The sequence below is a fragment of the Equus caballus genome, chromosome 7 (assembly GCF_041296265.1).
Source record: "Equus caballus isolate H_3958 breed thoroughbred chromosome 7, TB-T2T, whole genome shotgun sequence".
NCBI classification, from domain to species: Eukaryota; Metazoa; Chordata; class Mammalia; order Perissodactyla; family Equidae; genus Equus; species Equus caballus.
Window position 1 is genome coordinate 4,176,956 of NC_091690.1, and position 19,020 is coordinate 4,195,975.

At 51.1% G+C, this 19,020-nt stretch overlaps 1 protein-coding gene across 4 annotated transcripts in view; it reads right to left on the minus strand.

Annotated features, from left to right (window-relative positions):
• Positions 1 to 19,020, minus strand: part of RFX2 (regulatory factor X2) — a 92,045-nt gene that overhangs the window by 25,671 nt on the left and 47,354 nt on the right. For all 4 annotated transcript variants that reach the window (XM_023644554.2, XM_023644556.2, XM_070272562.1 and 1 more), the window contains exons 2-5: positions 15,207 to 15,319; positions 12,630 to 12,719; positions 10,586 to 10,665; positions 8,864 to 9,125 (exon numbers count right to left, since the gene is read on the minus strand). In XM_023644554.2, the coding sequence (XP_023500322.2) occupies positions 8,864 to 9,125; positions 10,586 to 10,665; positions 12,630 to 12,719; positions 15,207 to 15,311 (537 nt within the window). In that variant the 5' untranslated portion in view covers positions 15,312 to 15,319. The remainder of the gene's footprint in view (positions 1 to 8,863; positions 9,126 to 10,585; positions 10,666 to 12,629; positions 12,720 to 15,206; positions 15,320 to 19,020) is intronic.

The window sequence follows — 19,020 nt, forward strand, 5'->3', positions numbered from 1 at the left end:
CCAGCCCCGCAGAGGCCGCGCGGAGAGCTGGACGCGCGGTCAGGACCGAAGGCGCGGTGCGCGCGGCGTCCGGCAGAGGGCGCGTCCAGACTCCTGGGAAAGGAGCATCTTGCACTTGAACTTGAGGTCGCGGCGGGTGGGGGGGTGGGCGGGGTGCGGGGCTTGGAGTCCCAGCCCTCCTTCCAGACCTGCCCGCGCCATTCTCACCATACAGGCACAAACGCCGTAATCAGTCCTCTCGGGGCCTGGAGAGCTTGCTGTTTAATCTTTAAATGAGCTTAAAATGCAAACTAATCTGACTTCGGACTGGAGTTTAAGTTTTTGTTATTTTAAAAATTTTATCGAAGTGCTACATGCGCAGGCCCTGCGTCAAACAGTAAGGAAGAGCCAAGGATGGACACAGAGGTGCCCCATCCCCACCCCAGGGCGCTTTCCCAAAATCCATTCCGTTTTTCTATCTTCTGGAAGTTTCCATCACATCTTGGTATTATGTATACGTTTGTGCATCTCTTTCTTGACTTATCAGGAGCTTTACTTTTGATTCAGTGCAATGCAGCACGTACTCCTTTTTATTAGCCATTTAATATCATTTATTTCTGCTACAGGAATTATTAACAGATGCCGAGGGAAGAGACACATATTATTATGCGTTAAGGACTCCAGTGAAGACTTGAGATCGAAGATACCGTGTCTCAAGAACCTAACAGTAACAGCAAATAGCAGATAAGTTTTAATAGCTCCCAAGTATATTAAAATTAGCCAGTTATTTAAAAAATGTAAAAGGAATTTAAAAAATTCTTTTTCTTTCATATAATCCTAGCAAGAATTTACCTGACTTCAGGACTGTAATCTTGCCCCCTAAGGGAGGGTGGAAGTTACTTCTCCTCTGAGTTCATTAGCGTGTGCCCAAATGGCCATTCCATTTATAACATAACCTCATTAACAGGACCCGCCAGACAGGGGTGGCCCCTGCGATGGGCCAGCAGTGACCAGTGTCTTAAGTGACATCTGCATCTCCAGGCTGGGTCTGCCATAATCTGATATGTGACATGCTTCTTGGGGCTAGAAGTGTGGAGGGGAGGGGATGTTCCCTGGAAAACCCCAGGGGGAACTGGGGACAAGAACGGAAACCTGCTGTGGTTAACCCTCCATCCTAAGACAGAACTTAGTCACGTGACTATAGGAGGAAATTAAGGTTGTAAATGTTTTAGGAGCAACCCTTTTGGATCTTTAAAAGGAAATGCAGAGTATTTTAAGAGAAGGAAATCGGCATGACTGGCATTTTGAAGGCATGGATATAAATCATAGAATTAGGATGCTGGAAGAGAGGCCCAGCCCGCAGTTAAGGGGCCAGGTGGGGAGAGGGGAGCCCACGGGGCTCGCGGGCTCAGGAGGGAGGCTGGCTTGGGGAAATGGGGCATTTTGAATCTGTCCATTTTTATTTTGCTAATTAAACATTTTCAAATTATGTGAGTAATATTATACAGGCTTGCTGTACGGAGCTGGGGCCAAGGAGCGCCAAGGGCACCAAATGTAAGGAGGCACTCATTTTCAAGGTCGTGCCTGGGCAGGGTCGGCACCTGGAGGTGAGCACCTCCTTAAATTTGGAGCCCCGGGCACCTTGCTGGTCCCTCCGCATCGCAGCCCTGCCTCCACCGACTCCCGCTGGGGGAGGACCTTGACTCGGCCTGCCCGATGTATCTTTCAGTCGCATTTCATCCCATTCACACTGGCTTTAATTATGTTTCCTCATTGGGGTCGTATCATAGATTCAGTTCTGCTGCTTGCGTTCATGACTCCATCTTTCTGACCCAGTGCTTATCGATCAGGAGCTGGCAAACTTTTTGTGTAAAACGCCCGAGGGTAAATATTTGGGACCACAGGAGGTCTCCGTCGCCACTGGTCTTGTAGTTAGAAAGCAGCCACAGAGGACACAGGAACGAAGGGGCGAGGATGCGGGCCGGTCAAACTTCGTTGACAGAAACGGGCAGCCGGCTGGAGGCTGCAGGCACCACCCGCTCCATAATTCTAGAAAGTAACCATAAACCACGCACAGAATTACACTGCACGGATGTGTTATACTTATCACCAAGCTGATTTTTAAAATCACGTGACCGTTGCACAGTGCTGTGAATGTATGAAATACATTGAATTACACACATTAAAATGGTTAATTTTGTTCTGTGAATTTTACCTCGATAAAAAATCATAAGGTAATGCATGCATGTGGTTAAAAAATTCAAATAGAAGAAAAAAATATTTTTTTAAAAAGCAAATCTTCCTCTTTTCTTGTCCTTTCTCCTTCACAGAGGCGATCTATTTGTCGGTGATCCTTTTTAACAGTTCTTCTTGTAGATTGTAGAACTTTAAAGAGCATAGTTCTATAGGCTCCTTAATTCATTCATTTAAAAACATTTTTAACGATTCATTTGGAAAGAATGTCAGACTTACAAAAAAGTTGCAAAAATGGCCAAAGAATTTCCACATCGCCTTCAGCTGGCCTCCCCAAGCGTCACCATCTTCCAGGACCTCAGTATAGGGAGCAAGACCTGGAAATGAAGCCCCAGTCAACACTGTTAACCGATCACAAGACCTTATTAGAAGCTGACTGATCGCCCCACTAACGTCCTTTTTATGGACCAGGATCCAGTCCAGGGTCCCACGCTGTGCACATTTTCCATGCACAGCCATAAAAAATATCAGGAAAACGAGGCGCGGGTGAATAGCGAAAGAGGATGACGTTTTTAAGTGGGTCTGTGTTCCTCTACACAGGAATGATGACATCTTTGGTCAGTTAATTGAGACTTTTCAGAATGAGCGCAAAAGAGCGCTTTCCAAGATGACATTCTTTAATTTTGTCACTAAAGGCAGAACAGGGACTAAAACTTGAGATGGATCTTTCAAAGTGGCGCTCCTGAGCAAACACAGGCATTGCTCCCAGCTTTGCCAGGAAACTTACAAAACCAGCTTCAAAAATGGCGCTGTCATCAAAGGTCTGTCGAAACCCACCAGATGTACCACTGTGGGCGTCAGTTAATAATAAAAATGTGTCAGTGTCGGCTCGCTGACTGTAAGATATGCACCAACTTGTGTGAGATGTTAATGATAAAAGAAACTGTTCTGTAGGGAGGAGAGGGGGTTATGAGAACTCTGCTCTGCTCAATTTTTCCGGAAACCTAAAACTTTGCTAAAAAAAGGAAGTCTGTTAAGTTAAAGAAAAAATGACGATAAATATTTTGGTCAGAGAAAAAACAGATGTGCCATTGGCAAGATTCCTTTATCAAACGATGTGTGTTTGCTGGTGAAATTTTTGCTCTGAAAGTTGGACACAAGCTGTGACGTGCAGACGGTAAGGAAGCTTCTAGCAAACGCACGGCTGACGTGAGGTCGCAGCACAGTCAAGATATTCTGTGTCTTCCCTGAAAACACAGGCTACAAAGACACGTTTTGTGGGTGACATCCGTCGTGAGCTGTGACACTGCGTAGATGGCGCACCAGCCCCGTGGGCCACCAGGAAGTGTCGCCGTGAGAATGGAGGTGTGGGAAGCGAGGCCATACACAGGGAGCCTGGGCGGTCCACAGTCCTCTGGCCTTGACTCATCACTGGCAGAAACAGGACACTTACAGACACATCCACTGAGAGCCGCCACGTGTCCATCTGGTCGTCGAGCTGGATAGAAAATTCAAGATTCGGCTTTTCTGTACGCATGTGTACTGGTGGCCAAGGGCAAGATGCTCACCCGGGTTTTGATAGGTGGGTTTCTGTAACACCAGGAAAGAAATTCCTGTGACTTGAAGGGGCACATCTCAGGGGTGTATACTGTAGAAGCTCACCATCAGTCCAGGGCCCCCAATATCGTGACTGTCAATATCAGGAATGAGATCGCAGGATTTTTTTTTTTTTTTTTGAGGAAGATTAGCCCTGAGCTAACATCCATCACCAATCCTTCTCTTTTTGCTGAGGAAGACTGGCCCTGAGGTAACATCCGTGCCCATCTTCCTCTACTTTCTATGTGGGACGCCTGCCACAGCATGGCTTGCCAAGCGGTGCCATGTCCGCATCCGGGATCCGAACCGCTGAACCCTGGGCCGCCGAAGCAGAACGTGCGCACTTAACCTCTGCACCACCGGGCTGCCCCCGATTGCAGGATTTTTGAAGAACCCCAAAGGACCAGATCAAGGGGCTGGTCTGCTGAGACTCCAGCTTCTAAAATGCAACACACGAGGATTTTCTTCCCTTGGAGGAGGAAACTATCGATGGTGTTTTCTCAGGCGTATTTGAAGATCACATCAGGCTCCACAAAGCTTACAGAACTTCTTTCTGTAGCCAAGCACAACCAGAGAAAGATCCGAGTCTGTTTGCCACGCTCCCCAAGGTGATGTGCTCGCCCTTCCGGTTTCTGTGTAGCACGTGCTCCCAGACGGGTGTCCGGCAGCCTAAGCCGAGTCCCCAGGGCAGACGCCATCCCGTCCCTGCATGACCTGAAGACTCAGATGCCCCTCCGCCTGGCAGCCGCGACTCTGGTTCCCGGGAAACGAAGAATTCAAAGAGATGCTCCTCACATGTGGAACGTGACCGGAGGATCAACTTCTCCTTCATCGGGCCAGACCTGGAGTCCCTGATGAGACGTCGCAACGACACGTCCCCTCAGGGACTGGATTGCTGTATTTTTATTACAAAACTTGGACAGGCCATTTGTCCCCATCAGCCCCACTGTGTGTGGGTTTGCTGGCACAGCCTCTCGCAGCCCCTGAGCCTCAGGGGACGGAGGGCCTCCGAGGGCGGCTGTTGGGGTGGGGGGCTCTCCTCCTCGTGCAGCCCCGGGAGCCCCCCACCTCCCCTGGACACAACCCAAAGGCCAAAACCTGGGCTGGAGTGACAAGGGCAAACCTCTCTGTTTAGCCTCTCTGCGCCACGCCGTGAAAAAGAAAAGCACAACAGAAAGGTTTTTATCAAAATCTCTCCATTTGGACAACTCACTTTGAAGATGTATCATGAAATTTTAACCAGAAAGCAAGACTTCGGGAAATTTGTCACCGAAAGCATGAAATCACTCATTGGGGGCAGGTGGCGATTCGCTCTGCTCTTTGTGCTGTTTTCAGGATTAAAGTCCTACGAAACAAAACCGATGTAAGGAAACTAACGGGCGGCCAGTGCTGGCCACAGGAGCCAGGTTTTATTTCCGTTGCATCTCAGGGCTGTTCCGCTTCTTTTCTCCTGGAACGTCCCTCGATCTCTGCCGCTCCCTCAGGGATGTTCCCACCCGGAAAACGAGCCAATAAACAACAGAGCAGGCGGGGCTCGGATTCCCGTCTGCGACGAGCAACGAGCGCCCCCCGGCGGCTTTCATGTGTTTGCTCAACACACAGCCCATTCATGGATTTCCAATCGATTTAAAAACTCAGTTCTTCTAAAGCAACTGGAACAAACCACAGTAGCCGGGGTCTGAGCTGCGTTGGCTGGCAACAAGGTGGTGCGGACCACAGAGAACACTGCCATTTCTCAGTAAACCTGTGACCTGCGAGCCTGGAATATTCTACCACAGTCATGTGTCGCTTAATGACGGGGACACGTTCTGAGAAAGGTGTCATTAGGGGATTTCACCGTTGTGTGAACATTATAGAGTGTTCTCTATGCAAACATAGCTGGCATAGCCTACTCCACACCTAGGCCGTATGGTACTCATCTTATGGGACCACTGTTGTATCCACGGTCCATCGTTGACCAAAACGTCGTTATGCGGCACATGACTATATTATAAAATGATGTAGTTTGCTAAAATTGAGCCTGCATATGCGTGAAAGTTAATACAGTCTGTGAGGAATGCTTCCTGATCATTAACGGCTCTAGACTTAGGTCCCAGCAGCCAGTCCTCCGAGGAAGAAGCAGGTCTGGTTCCTCACGGCTGCCAGGCCCTGGCGTGCTATGGCAGTGAAGGGACTGAGGGAGGCGGCTGAGGTACAAACTGGCGCCCCTGGACGGAGCAGCAGGCTCTGCCCCACACGGCCCGGCCCCTAGAAAGCAAGTGACTTCTCCCGTCCTCAGGGCCGGGTCCTGGGGAGCACTCTGGATATAGAAAGAGAGGGGACAGCAAGACTCGGGGCGGCTTCTCTGATGTCAGGGTGATCCCAAAACACATCGGGACCAAAAGGACAGGGATGAGGCCAGAACATCACCTTCTACTTCAGATTAGGCCCACACAAAAGCAGGAAGTTATTTTCTAATTTACCATCAAGCAAAGTAATCCATCACATTAACTGTCCAAAGGAGGAAAAACACAATCCTATCAACAAAGAGAAAGCATTTGACAAAATTCAACAGCCACTTATGATAAAGACTCTCAGGAAACTAGGAATGGAGGGGAACTTCTCCCACCTGAAAAAGGGCATTTGTGAAAAACCTACAGCAAACGTCACACTTCGTGGGGAAGGACTGGGAACAAGGCAAGGATGTCCATTCCCACTTCTATTTGGCATCATCCTGGAGGTCCGAGCCAGCACGAACAGTCAAGAAAAGGAAATAAAGGTCACCCAGAATGGAAAGGAAGAAATGAAATTGTTCCTATTGGCAGACGGCAAAAAACTCTTAGAATTAAAAAGTGAGTCCCACAAGGTTGCAGGAGGCAAGGTCAACAGCCAAAAATCAACTGTATTTTCACATACTAGCAATGAACAGCTGGAAACTGAGAGTAAAAATCAGTCAGCACCATTTCCAAGAGCTTGAAATACTTAGGTATAAATCTAACAAAAGAAGCACAGAATCGGCATGTTAAAAGTTACAAAGTGCTGGTGAAAGAGATCAAAAAAGATCTAAATAAATGGAGAAAACATACCATGTTCACGGATTGGAAGACTCATGGAGTAAAGATATCAATTCTCCCCAAATTGATCTACAGGTTTAATGCTGTTTCATCAAAATCTGAGTAGGAATTTTTTTGTAGATATAGATAAACTGACCTAAAGTTTATATAGAGAATTGTAAATTTATATAAATGGCAACACACTACTGGAGAAGAGTAAAGTGAGAGGAACCACTCTACCCGATTTTAAGATTCACCATAAAGCTGTAGTAATTAAGACAGTGTGGTATTGATCAAGGGGACAAAACAGAAAGTCCTGGAATAGACCCCCACACAAAGGGCCAAGTGATCTTTTACAAAAGTGCAAAAGCAAACTGACAGAGAAAGGAGAGTCTTTTGAACAAATGATGCTGGAACAACTGGGTGTTTCACAAGCATAAAAATAAACCTCGACCTAAGCCTTACATCTCATACAAAAGTTAACGCAAAATGAAGCAGACCTAAACATAAAATGTAAAGCTAGAAAACTTTTCAAAGGACGCACAGGAGAAAATCTTCACGACCTGGGAATTGGCACAGAGTTCTCAGAAATGACATCAAAAGTACGATCTTTTCAATAAAGAAAAATTCACAAATTGGATTTGATCAAAATGATCAGAAAAAATAATTTTCTCTGCGAAAGACACTCTTAAAAGAATGAAAAGATACTCTTAAGATTGGGAGAAAAATAAGTGCGAATCACATACCTGACAGGGGACTTGTATCCAGAATCTATAAAGTCTCAAAACTCACCAATAAGAAAACAAACAACCCAGTTAAGAAACACACGACTTGAACCAACACGCCACCAAAGAGCATCTACGAAAGGCACACGAGCACAGGAAAAGCTGCTTACCATCATCAAGAAAACACAAATTACCAGCATGATGAGATACCACTCCACACCTGCTCGAATGGCTAACATGAAAGATGCTGACAACACCAAGTGCTGACAACGAGGCGGAACGGGAGGAACTCATACATCGCTGGGGGTAACACAAAATGGTACGACCACTCAGGGAAACTGGTGATTTCTGAGAAAGTGAAAATCCACTTACCGTGTGAGCCAGCAATCCGCTCGGCAGTATTTACCCAGAAGAAAGAAAGACACGTGTCCATACAAAAACCTGCACGTGAGTCCTTATACTGCTTTATTCGTAATCGCCCCAAACTGGGATCCACCCAAATGGCCCTCAACTGGTGAAAGGACACACAGGCTGTAGTCTAACGGGACGGTGGTCAGTAACAAGAAGGAAGCACTGATTCACGCAACAGCTTGAGTGGATCTCAGAGGCGCCATATTGAATGAGGCCGCTGGTCTCAAAGGTAACCACTGCGTGACTCCATTGATAGGACATTCCTGCAAAGACCCAACTACAGTGACGGAGAGTGGATCAGTGGTTGCCAGGGTCATAGGTGAGGGAAGGTGGCTACCACAAAGAGATACCAGGAGGGAGTTTTGGGGTGACGCAACCATTCTGCAATAGTTACAGGAATCTGTACGTGTGTCAAGACTCGTGGGCCTATACACCAAAAAGCAGTCGATTTTACTCTGTGTTAATTTAAAAAAGAAAAGGTACCATGGAAAACAGAGTATTGAGAGCAGGTACGTCATTGCTTTGGACAGGAGCACGGCAGGAACAACGTGGTGTCCCTCTTAAGGGAAGTCCCCTCTTGTTAGTTCAGCCCAGTCTTCGTGTGGATGACAGCCATGTCTTCCTGGCTCTAAGAGGCTGATAATACTGATGACGGGAACCGTGACACCACCAGCAGCAGCTCCCCGCACTGAGATGCTTTACTCATATGCAATGTTCACAACAGCCCCTGATGGCCAATTTACTCGCTCTCTTTACCAACAGAGGAACTGAGGGTCAAAGAGAGGGAGGCTTGCCAGGGGTCACACGGCCCATCTGAGGCTGGCAGGGCTCCCACTCCAGTGCTCCAGGCTGCCTGCTACTCACCAGCCCTCCTGCTGCTGAGTCTACTCAGGGTTAACCTGCCGCCCCCGGGCGCCTCGTACATACCGTAGCTGGCGATGAGCGGGAAGTGTGGGCCAGAGAGTGTCTTGTGCTGTCCATGCCCCCGTGGATGAGATAGGCTCCCGCGCTGGAGACGATGGGGCTCCCCCCGACATCCATGGCGATGCCCACCATGCTGTGGGAGGGGACCGCTGTCGGGGAGGAGCCTGCCACAGTCACCTGGGCGCCGCCCGGGGCCTCGAAGTAAGAGGCGGCACTGCTGGGGGCGTACATCTGAGGCTCGGGGTTGTAGGCATAGGCCGTCCGTCTGTCAGAAAGAGAGAAGGGCCCTCCTCTGAGTCTCGACGGGATCCAGCAAAACTTCAGGAAAGGCTGGAGCCCCAGGAGACCCGGCAACGCAAAGTCCAGGATCACACGATGACTCGTCAGAAACTGAGCAGCGAAACATCCTAAGTGCACAACGGGGTCACGTGAGGGAGCCCCTCCGTGGGGCTGGAACAGCCCTGCATCTTCCTGTGGTAACACGAAATGGATACACGGGATAACGCTGCAGAGAACTATACGCACGTGCACACGCGCACACACGTGCTCACGAATGTGTGTAAGGACTGGTGAAACCGAGCAAGGCCCAGAGGCTAGTTAAGAGTACCACCCCAGTGTCAACCTCCTGGTGGGGCTATTGTCCTCCAGTCATGGAAGATATCCCGGGGGGACCCAGGGTGAAGGGCACACGGAACTCTGTGGACCAATTCTGCGGCTTCCTGTGAGTCTATGATTCTTTCAAGACAAAAAGTTTAAAAAAGAGGAAGTGCACCATTAAAAGGATTTCTAAGTGACCCAAGGGTTTGTCTGATATTACTTAGACACCTGGACCAAATAATTAATCATGGATGTGGGGACTGAAATTAAGTTCCACTCGAGTAACACGCGCCACGGTAAAAGGCGGTGAGTGACAGTTTTTCCCTCGGTGGTGGCTGCAGGTTAGTGACGTGTGTTTCGGGAAGGCCCTCTGAGTGGCAGGGCGGCGTCCTGTCCCCCAGGCTGACACCCCATGTAACTGTAGCACAATGAAACCCTGAAGTTGACGCTGGTGCAGCCTACAGACCTCGCTCAGATTTCACTGTTTTACACACACATTTGTGTGTGTGTGTGCATGCACTGTTCAGTGCTGCGCCATGGAAACCCACGCAGCTCCAGGATCCACCCCTCTCAGCACAAGCAAACCCTCACTCGAGACCCTGAGCTCCGGAAGGGGAGTCGCCAGAACAGAACGCGACTAAGCCAGCGAAGGACTCGTGTCTCGAGCACATGAGCTTTATGGGAAATGCACCGTTTTCGGCCCCAAGCATCGCAGCGCTTGAAAGCAGAAAACTCTAGAAGTCCTCAACAAATGGCAAATCAAGTTTTCCCAACATCATCAAAAGCCAGAGGCCAACAGGCCCGGATGGGAAAGCAGAGATGGAGATAGCTTCCAGACTGTGAAGGCCGACTCTTTAGATTTACAAGTTGGATTAGTTGGTTTTTTTTTTTAAGATTGCCTTTTCTAGACAGAAAACTACAAACATCTGTGACTTCTGAAACCTCCCAGGGCCGTGATGTCCTAACGCTGTTGTGACAGTTCAAACATATCACCCAGGGGACAATGGAGAGGAGTTTGGGCAAACACATCCCCGAGGACAAGGGTGGGAGGGTCGTGAAAGAAGGTTCTGGATGTGGCCTCTGGGTCTCTGCGGGGACCCCGTCCCAGGGGAGAGGAAGGCCACGTACAAGGCTCCGTTGGCGTAGACGGCGTCGCCCCCTTCCACATACTGCACCTGCGGGGGGTACACGTGCTGCACAGCCTGGACCTGCAACGACATCAGATACGCCGTCTGACACGCGCTAGTCTCCTGGGTCGTGATTTCCAGACATTCAAGCTGCAAATCCCTTCTATTGCCTTTCAGGAACATTTAGTTCCACACTATAGTGTTCCCACCCACAGTGGCACTTCTAGAAAGAAGCTGGGAGGGGGTCACGTAAAGGCCGCACGGGGTGGAAACGGTACTGAGGCTCGGAGCTTTGCTGCACTTTCTGTGACTGTGGCTCATTGTTCCCGCAGGGCCCGCGGAAGCGAGGTCGGTGGCCCCTATTCTATAGGGGGAGGGGCCCAGTGGACAGCTCGGAGCAGAGCTGGGAGGGTCCCTGTGGCCCGCCAGCCACTGCGCAGAAGGGCTGGTCCTACTGGACAGTGGCAGCTGGAGTTGCGGACAGAAGGCCAACCTCGGAGTGTCGGCCCCCCGCCTTGGGCAGGGTAGAGGGCACGGCCCCCTCTGATGCTCTCTCTGAGTGGCCCTGGTCCCAAGGCAGGGGGGCAGGGGTCCTGAGAGCCACCCCGGGGACAGACTGTGAAGGTCTGAGCAGAATTAGAAGGAGCAGTGTGCCTAGTGGGCGGTGGAGAGAGGGGGCCAACGGGAAGACCCCAGCACACGCTCGTCCCACCCCGGTCCTCAGCCATCCAAACGTCAGTTCAACGCCTCAGCTGATGACCCCAGAGGATGCTGGCCCCGGCCGTGGAAGCCCAGAGCCGTGTGTGCAGAGGGACCCTTCCAGACACCTAACTCAAACTCGTTTTGGGGTAAGAAAGTCAAGGGCTGGGTCTCACTGTGACCTTTCTCTAAGCTTTTAGGTGGAGCCGTGGGACGGGGCCGCCTCCCACCTCCGAGGACAGCGTACGCGTGCACGCGCACCCCCAGGGATAACCAGCATCTGTGAGAAGGTTCCAGGGTTAACATGCTGGGTGGGCTTTGCCTTAGGGGCCCAGGTGAAATGCAGAAGTCACCCCAAAAGTCCGAGGTGCCCAGAGAGAAGGAGCTAGGGTAAGCCTAGCTCCACAGAGGAGGGGAAGCTTCTGGAATCACGACACTGGTCTTGCTCCCCCCTCCCTCGAGGAGCTAAGACAGCCACTGGCTGCCTGCCGGGCCTGTCTGGAGCCTTCGCTTCCCCCCGTGACCCCACAGCCTTCCCCAGTTCTCGTCGACACAGCCAGCAGACGCCTCTAAAGCCACTACCGATCGGCAGTAGTGCTCTCTGGGGTCTCGGCCATCTCCTTATCTCACTCCTTGTTCCCCTTGAGCAGGAGCCTGAACTAGTTTAATTCAGCATCTGACAGAGCAGCAGTTGGCAAACTCCGGCCCGCGGCCCAAGCCTGGGTGGCCCGCTTATTTTGTAAATAAAATTGGATCAGCACACAGCCTCGCCCCTTCCTTTACATCCACCGCTGTCCTGGGAGACAGACGATGGCAGAGCCGAGGGCCCGGGCCACAGACCGGCTAGCCTGCAGAGCCAAAAACTGTCCTCTGGCCCCTTCCAGAAAAGGTTTGCTGAGCGACGTTCTGGATCACGCAGACTCTATCAGAGCTGATGGCCTGTGGCTGGCGAGCCCACGATCTCAAGCTTTGTTCTCAGAGGGTGTAATTTCACAAAGGCGCTTCTGGGGGTCATGGCTCTCATCCCAGGGTACAACGCTGCTTGTCCAGAAGGTTCCACGTTCCGCCAACCCAGAAACCTTCGCTATCTGTCTGCTCGTCTACCTCAGCACCCCACCTCTGTCAAGGCGCTGCCCTGTGCCCCAAATACTGAATTTCTGAATGAATGAAAAATCATCAGATTTCCTGCTTTGCCGCAAAACTATCTGCAGTAAAAGATTTTTTTAAAACATAGCTTCCAAAAGAAGCTTCTGGAAAGAAACAGAAGCTATCGAAGGGAAAGGAACAGCAACAACGGGAAAGGATGCGTTGCGCGAAGGCGTCCGCGCCGCCTGCGCTGCGGTTACCTGCTGTGGCACCTGCTGGCCTCTGGGGACGGAGATCGGCTGCATCTGGGCCCCCTTGGGAGCCGAGCCCGCCGCCTGGACCAGCACCCTCTAAAAGGGAAGGAGAGAAGGACATGTAGACGTGTCAGACATCAGGCCTGAAAACAAGCAGAGGTCACAATAGGGTTGCTGTCGCCTAGGCCACTGTCACTTTGTGAAAACATAAGCGGATTGATGGGAAACGAGAGGAGAGCGCACACTCATACACTTAGGCCAACTCAGACACAGCAGGTATGTACACGCGTGCACACACACACACACGGCAGCGCATGCGCCTCCATCCGCCCCCAGCAGCTTTGCCTCCTTGTGGTCTGCACTCCTGGAGGTGACACGGCTGTCCCTGGCAATGACAAGGAGACCCTCTCCACAGCCGTCCACACCGCCTCCCCTGGAAGAGTGCTGTGTAGCAGCCACGGTTCCCATCGCACAGTGGACTTGTCCCCATTTTACACACGGGGGACAGTGGAGCCCCCAGTGGCCAAGCCACGGCTGAGGGCCTCAGGATACGAAACTCTAGAACCGAGACTCAGGCCCAGTTCCCCGTGTCCGGGCCCGGCTCCTGGACTCCACGGCTCTCTGGGATCTGGAGGTGCGTCCTCACAGTGTGGCTGTGTCATTTTGCTCTGGGTTCCGACTGGACACACAAAGCTATGAAAATGTGAAGGATCAAAATGCGCCCCTGAGTCAAGAGAGGAAGAGGAGACTTTGGCTCATTTATGTGAAGCTGGGGCTTTAGCTGTCCGCTGCGACTCTGCGATTCTCCCAAGTGAACCGTAAATGGCACTGGTCGTGGCGAAAAGTTCAGCAGGGACCTAGCCCTCCGTGAGCCCCCAGCCAAAGACAGAAAGAACACAGATGGGACAAAAAGCAGTGGGTGATGGATACACAACATGGTCCAGCCACAGACTGGAACACGACGCAGCCGTGAAGAGAAGCGAGGCCCCGACACAGCCGCATGTGCACGGACCTGCACACACGATGCTCAGGGAGAGAAGCAGACACAGAAGGACACACGGCGTATGATCCCATTGACATGAAACGTCCAGAACAGGCAGATCCACAGACAGCAGGCTCATGGGTGCAGGGGCTGGGGAGGGGGTGGGGAGGATGCTGATGGGGACGAGGTTTCCTTATGGGGTGATGGAATGTTCTGGAATTAGACAGAGGTGGAGGTTGCACAACACTGCGAATGTACATAATGCCACTGGACTGCTCGCTTTAAAGCGGTGAATTTCATGTTATGTGAATTTCATCTGAAATAAACAAACAAATAAGGATCTTAAGGACTGACATTCACAGATGCTACAGCTGAGCTGTCCAATACTGTGGCTGCTGGCTGTGTAGCCCTGTGGCCATTTAAATTTGAATTTAATTTCTTTAAATCAATTGTAAGCTCCAGTCCCTCGGGTGCCCTGGCCACATCTGGAGCGCTCCACAGCCAGGTGGCGCTGGGGGCAGACCACGGCCGCAGCAGCGGGAGTTGTGTAGGACGGCACGGGGCAGAGAGGTGGCGCAGGAAGAGCGCGCCCCGGGGACCAGGTCAGCAAGGACTCCCCTCTGGCAAGGAGCTGGTCAGGGAGTCCGGGGCGCTGGACCTGGGAGGGCCACGGCGGCTGTGGCAGGACTCTGGGTCCCGTGTGCCTGCGGCTGCTGCAGAGGAAGACAGAGGCCACCCAAGCCCGGGGGTGCCCGAGATTGGGGCTTGGCATGAAAAACCCGAGAAAGCAAGGGGTGGAGGGCTGATGTGTCAGGTTCAAGTGGGCAGAGAGACAAACCAATGAGGCCACAACCGCATCTGATGACAGCATCCACGCTGGGGCTGTCATACTGGCAAGAAATAAAAGCTAAACATGTCTGACCATACATTCTAAACTGAATAAATCACTTTGACGTCTGCCATTTTGTTTGCGCTCAATTATGTTTTTCCACCTTAATCAGTTTTTTGTCATGCTCCTAACTTTTAGATTCATAATTGTGGACGGTCACATGGTCACAGTGGACCTCTGCACATGTCTATTCCGTTGCCTTCAATGTCGTGTGGTCTTATGTCACTAACTTTATTGTGTTTATATTGACTTCATGGTGTAATTCAACTCACGGTAGAAACCCAAGAGTCAAGAGAGACTTATTGTGAAAAGTCTCTCTCTGTAAAATTTACATTGACATCCATTCTAATGCTAGATTCAACTTTGAAGCAAACCCTAAGAATTCTGACTTATCTTTTGCCTTATTGAGAAAGTCTTTCGGTGTAAAAGCGTCCTCTAATGGAAGAAAACTTCCATTAAACGTAAGAATGGACTAAGCTGGAGCCGCGCGCTGTCTCTTTAATTCTGTGTCATCAACTCCTCGGGACCTTTTTAACAAACAGGGAAACGTCTGATGATATGAGGTGGGGGAGGCAGAAGGGCAGCTGTTTCAAGTCAGTTCAGGAAAATAGAGATTCCTCTCTCTGCTGATTCAAACGTTTTTCAGAACCACAGGGATGCGTCCACACCGGCGTTCCCGGGGCAGCCCGGGCGCCGCGCGCGGGTCTGTTACCTGCGGGGAGGCGGGGACGGGCTGGGCCACTGGCGCCTGGGCTGCCGCCGACGGACACAGAGCCACAGAAGCCGGCGAATCGGATCCACCCTCTGAATTCTGCATGCTCAGTTCTAAAGAAACGTGGAGAGAGGTTGAGTGGGAGGGGTGCCATCAGGAGGCGCAGAGAGGCAACTTCAGACACGGACGAGGGGGCGCGGGGAAATGGCCCAGCCTTCAGAGCTCCGGCGCAGCGACCCTGGGCATTCTGGGTAAGGAAGAAGAGGCGCAACTGTTCCATCGAAAGAGAGTGGGGGGCCGGCCCGGTGGCGCAGTGGTTAAGTTTGCACGTTCTGCTTTGGCGGCCCAGGGTTTGCCAGCCAGGATCCCGGGTGTGGACATGGCACCGCTTGACAAGCCATGCTGTGGTAGGCGTCCCACATATAAAGTAGAGGAAGATGGGCATGGATGTTAGCTCAGGGCCAGTCTTCCTCAGCAAAAAAAAAAAAAAGAGGATTGGCAGCAGATGTTAGCTCAAGGCTAATCTTCCTTTAAAAAAATGAGAGTGGGGCAAGGCAGTGAATGTTTTTCCACATATAAAACCAAAAAATAGCTCTGTAGAAATTCCTCAGTGGCAGTCTGGGACCAACCCCTTCTTCCTTTTCCAGTCTGATCGGGCTGGGCTATTTCCAAGGGCTCAGACAACTGTTTACTCATTTGTCCAGAAAATCAAAACATATTGATGGGTGCTTGCCATCTGGGAGCTATGGCACCCCCAAACTACAAGTGCATTGTCATGGGGCCGGGTCACTCTCCGTGGGGCCGTCCTGGGCACTGCTGGGGGTTGAGCAGCATCCCTGACCCCACCTACGCGATGCCAGGAGCTCCTGCGGTCGGGAGACCCAAAAATGTCCCCAGACATTGCCCAGTGTCCCCTGGAAGCAAAATCGCCCCCCAGTTGAGAACTCCCAGCCTAAGGAGAAAGATGCTATCCAGCAGGAATCAAGAAACACCACTTTTTTTTCCTGGGCTGGATACAAGTTCTCAGGAAGCTTAGCAGTAACTAAAAACTGCCTCCTGTTCCTAGAGATCTTCACCCATGAGAAAGCATAAAAATATATTTCTTGAGGCCGGCCCAGTGACGTAGTGGTTAAGTTCACGCACTCCGCTTTGGCGGCCCAGGGTTCTCAGGTTTGGATCCCAGGCACAGACCTACACATCGCTCGTCAAGCCACACTGTGACAGCGTCCCACATAAAATACAGGAAGGTTGGCACAGATGTTAGCTCAGTGACAACCTTCCTCAAGCAAAAAGAAGAAGATAGGCAACGGATGTTAGCTCAGGACGAATCTTCCTCACCAAAAAAAAAAAAAAAGTATATTTCTTTGCAGCCAAATGCATACAGCTTTCAAATAAACAGTTAAAAATTCTCTACAAAAAAACCCTCATTTAACGTCAGAACAAAGTGGCAGATGATACAAATTCATTCCATGAAAACGCTGGAAGTCAAACTATCTTTACTTTGAAATAAACAACAGGCTACCTTAAGCACTCCGGGAGCAGTGAAATTCGCGAACTGCAGAGAGAGGCGGTGGCTGTGTGGTCAGGCACCCCCTGCCTGGGCCGGGCTCTGAGCACAGGCTCCCCCCGCCCCCGAGCCCAGAAAGTGACCAGGACATATTGCTAGACCTTTTATATACATTTCTCCATCACGCCAAGTGCTCCCACCTTCAAAAATGAGTGAAGAATTAAAAAAAAAAAAAAAAGCCTAATTTGGCAACAGAAATCAGAAAGGGGTGTGTGTGTTTGGATCTGAGGGGCTGGCTTAACCTCATTTTTATCATGACTTCTCCCCTCCCCCCCAAATGCCTTGGCACCATGACAGCCACCGGACGCCCTGTGGTCCACGCTGGTTGCACTTGTTTCCCGTGAGCCTGGCTCAGCTCTCGCCACTAGGTGGCCCCAGAGCCCCGGGGGACGGCAGCTCCTCCTCGGTCTCAGATCTCAGAGCAGGAGGACAGCGTGACGGTCCACTCCTCGCTCCGCCTTCCTGACAGAACTGACCTTTGGAATTCTCTGCTGGAAGCTGCTTGATCGAGGTCTCTTGCTTCCAGTTTTCTCTAGCGTTTCAATCAGTCACCTGCACGCTATACACGGCTTTGTCCCACCGAAGCCGACGAGTGGGCGACTTCAGTGACGCTAAGAGGAAATAACGGGACCCCAGCTCTTCGTGAAAAGAACGCGCCAGGGACAAAGCTGACTTCACTGAGCCCAGTTGCTCGTTCCACAGGTGGAAATAATTTTGCCCCAAAGTCAAAGTCTTCCTGAGATAAGGAGAGCCTGTGAGAGTGGGGGGCAGGCGCCGTGAGCCCACACCTGCTCACTGTGGCCAGGACGCACCTTCCAGAACACAAGTGATTCAGTAGCACTGGGAGTTGTCACATGAACCCGTTCCCTAGTTTAACACACAATTTACCATGCGCCGTCTGTGTTTATCATGCGGTTTAGAGGATGTTGCTTGGGGCCGGCACGGTGGTGTAGTGGTTAAGTTTGCACTCTGCTCGCATGGCCCGGGGTTCACAGGTTCGGATCCCAGGCGTGGACCTAGCACCACTCGTCAAGCCATGCTGTGGTGGCATCCCACATAAAACAGAGGAAGATTGTCACGGATATTAGCTCAGGGCCAATCTTCCTCACACACACAAAAAAGTAAAGTATATTGCTTAGACTAGAGATACGCAAACTTTTTCTGGAAAGGACCTGAGACTTTTTGGCATCCGGCCTCTGTGGCAACTGCTAGGCTTTGCCAGTGCAGCACAAGAGCAGGACTGCTGATGCACAAACGAATGATACGGCTGGGTTCTAATAAAACTTTATTTACAAAAAGAGCGATGGGCCAGGTTTGGCCCATCGGCCACAGTCGCTGGTCCTCGGTCCATATAATTTGGGTTTGATAAAGTTCTGTGGTTTTGGAAGGTGAGTAGAAAAATTACACCGTCTGGATTCAAAACCTCGAGGTCCATGGGCTCTGGATCCAGTGCACAGTCCTTGTGGCCACAACACACGAACGTGACAGGACTGGAGGGGACCACAGAGGGTGGCTCCAATTGTTAGGAGGATGCTAACATTTAAAGCCAAATGGACATGCCCAAAAGCTGGTCTGAAATGACAACAATGGTGCTCCAGAAACTTACGACGTCACAAATAAAATCGACTCAGCAAATCCTAGAACCCCAGAGGTCACGTGTCGCCCTTCAAACTTAAGCCAAGAGTTTGGGCACAAGGCACAGATCACTTGGGGGAGTTGCAGTGGGTTGAACAGGGTCCCCCCAAAATTCACATCCACCAGGAATCTCAGAATTCAACCTTATTTGGAAATAGTGTCTTTGTAGACGTAATAAAAGTAAGGGTCAAGATGAGATCATACGGGACTAGGGTGGGCCCTAAATCCAGTGACAGTGTTCTCATAAGAGACAGAAAAGGACACAGAGGGAAGACGGCCATGCGATGAGGGAGGCAGAGACTGGAGTGATGCAGCCACAAGCCAAGGAAACTGAGGAGGGACGGCACCCAGAAGCCGGAAGAGGCAGGAAGGATCCCCCCTTGTAGGGGTCGTGGGCCTACTGACACTTTCCAGCCTCTAGAAGTGTGAGAGGATTCATTTCTGTTGTTTCAAGCCACCCAGCCTGTGGGGCTTTGAGGGGCGGCCCCAGGAAACGCATCAGGGGTCCATGCGCCGTGGAGCACGGTAGACACAAGGGCGTCCCGTGAGACGGTTCCAGGGTAGTGCTTCTGTGCCAGGCACCGCCCAGGCAGCCAATACATATTGATCAGA